This window comes from Natrix helvetica (assembly GCF_964273705.1).
Source record: "Natrix helvetica genome assembly, chromosome: Z".
In the NCBI taxonomy this organism is placed as follows: Eukaryota; Metazoa; Chordata; class Lepidosauria; order Squamata; family Natricidae; genus Natrix; species Natrix helvetica.
Genome location: NC_138554.1, coordinates 17,456,233 through 17,458,316, shown reverse-complemented (window position 1 = coordinate 17,458,316; position 2,084 = coordinate 17,456,233). Strand labels below are relative to the sequence as shown.

Below are 2,084 nucleotides of genomic sequence, written 5' to 3'. Positions count from 1 at the left end.
TACTAGGAAACAATCAAAATAAATTGTAGGGATACAAGCAACAAAGTTACAATCATACAGTCATAAGTGGGAGGAGATGGGTGATAGGAACAATGAGAAGACTAGTAGTAATAGTAATGCAGACCTAGTAACAGTATTGAGGGAGTTATTTGTTTAGAAGAGTGATGGCATTTGGGGAAAAACTGTTCTTGTGTCTAGTTGTTCGGGTGTCAGTGCTCTGTAGCGTCGTTTTGAGGGTAGGAGTTGAAACAATTTAGAAATATTTGTCCTGTGTTAGGTGCAAATAGGGACAATAGCCTATGCTTTGACCTTTCCTGAGGAAGCCATTTTGTTTTTCTGCTTTGGACGTCCAACCTCCTCCTCCTATTGCCCACCTGATTTCATCCCCTCTTCTCTTTTCCTTTCTCTTGAGAAGTTACTGAGGAAGACCAAGACAAGAATGACCAACAAGAGCCTAACTCTTGGGCTAACCACAATCCTCCTGTTGATGGCTTGGTTGGCCATGATCAATGCCGCCACTTTTGAGAAGTTCCTACGACAGCATGTGGATTACCCAATGACCGAAGTCCCGGAGGCCCAACGGTACTGTAACCTCATGATGAAACGTCGGCACATGGCGACCAGTAAATACTGCAAACATCTCAACACGTTTGTCCACATGGAAGTCCCTCAGATCCAAGCCGTCTGTGGTCCGGCAGGAGAACCAACCACGGGAGACCTCCGGGAAAGTAACTCCAGCTTCCCCTTGACATTGTGCAAGCTTCAGAGGGGCTCCTGGGCTCCAGATTGCAACTACGTAGGAAGCAGCGCTGTCGATAGGATTATCATCGCTTGTGAAGATGGCAACCCCGTCCACTTGGAAACCGAAGTTCCAGATTATATGGAGCTGGAGGAGTTATGAAATGTGGGTCCAAAGTAACCATTTCAGCCGTCTGCCTTTTCTCTCTCTCTCTTTGCTTCTACAGGTAGACCTCGACTTATACCCATTCATTTAGTGACTGTTCCAAGTTACAACGGCATTGAAAAAAAATCCCTAGAAAAAAGTCACTGTTGAGTCTGAATTTGACGTATGTGTAGCCATTTTATTTAGGTCTCTATTATACTCATTTATTCCTTTTTCTTTCTCTTTACCAAGTAAGGGTTTTTGGGGGGCTCGCCACATTCTTATGACGGGGGGGAAGGAGCGAATAGATAGTGAGGATTGTTACTCATTTATTCCTTTTTCTTTCTCTTTACCAAGTAAGGGTTTTTTTTGGGCTCGCCATATTCTTATGGCGGGGGGGGGGGGAAGGAGTGAATCGATAGTGAGGATTGCTAGGTGAGCTTCTTTCCCGTGGGAACAGAGGCTGCTCCTGCTGAGAACAGAAGGAGGAGTTTGAAGACACCAGGCAATGTGGATTGGGTGTTTATTGGAGAAGGTGACTTTTGAGGGATGTTTCTAACTTACAATATTACATGGTGTAATTCCGGTTTGGGTCAGATCCAGAATCAGAACAGACTTTGCCAATTTGATGTCTACCTAAATAAAAGAAATTTGTTTTCAAAGATGGACTTTGCGCATTTCTTTTTTTGATTGGGTTTCATCACTTGGAAACCTGACATTCAAAAAAGAAATTAGCAAAGTCCACTTTCGAAAATAAATTTTATTTATTCAGGTGGACATCGAATTGGCAAAGTCTGTTGCAATTCCGGATCTGGCACAAACCGGAATTAGGCCACACTTTCATCACTTGGAAACCTGACAGTCACTTGACTTGGAAAAAAAGTAACACTGAAAAAAAAAAGTGATGCTTTTCACACTTATGACTGTTGCAGTATCTCCATGGTCACGTGATTGATTCAGAGGCTTGGCAACTGGTTCATATTTATGACAGTTGATCTTTTTTTGCGACCTTCTGACAAGCAAAGTCAATGGGGAAACCAGATTCACTTAACAATCATGTTAAGTTGCAGTGTAAGGTCATAAAATGGAGCAAAATTCACTTAACAACAAAACTCACTTAACATTTCTGTCACTCAGCGACAGAAATTTTGGGCTCCATTATGGTTGTACGTCGAGGATTGTTTCTTATGGTTGATGATTC

General features: G+C 42.6%; 1 protein-coding gene across 1 annotated transcript; it reads left to right on the top strand.

The window, feature by feature from the left end:
• Positions 1 to 439: 439 nt before the first annotated feature.
• Positions 440 to 901, top strand: RNASE12 (ribonuclease A family member 12 (inactive); the record flags this gene model as incomplete). The annotated part of the gene is made up of 1 exon (XM_081971116.1): positions 440 to 901. The coding sequence occupies one exon, from the start codon at positions 440 to 442 to the stop codon at positions 899 to 901; it is 462 nt and encodes a 153-aa protein (XP_081827242.1).
• Between the last annotated feature and the right edge of the window lie 1,183 nt (positions 902 to 2,084).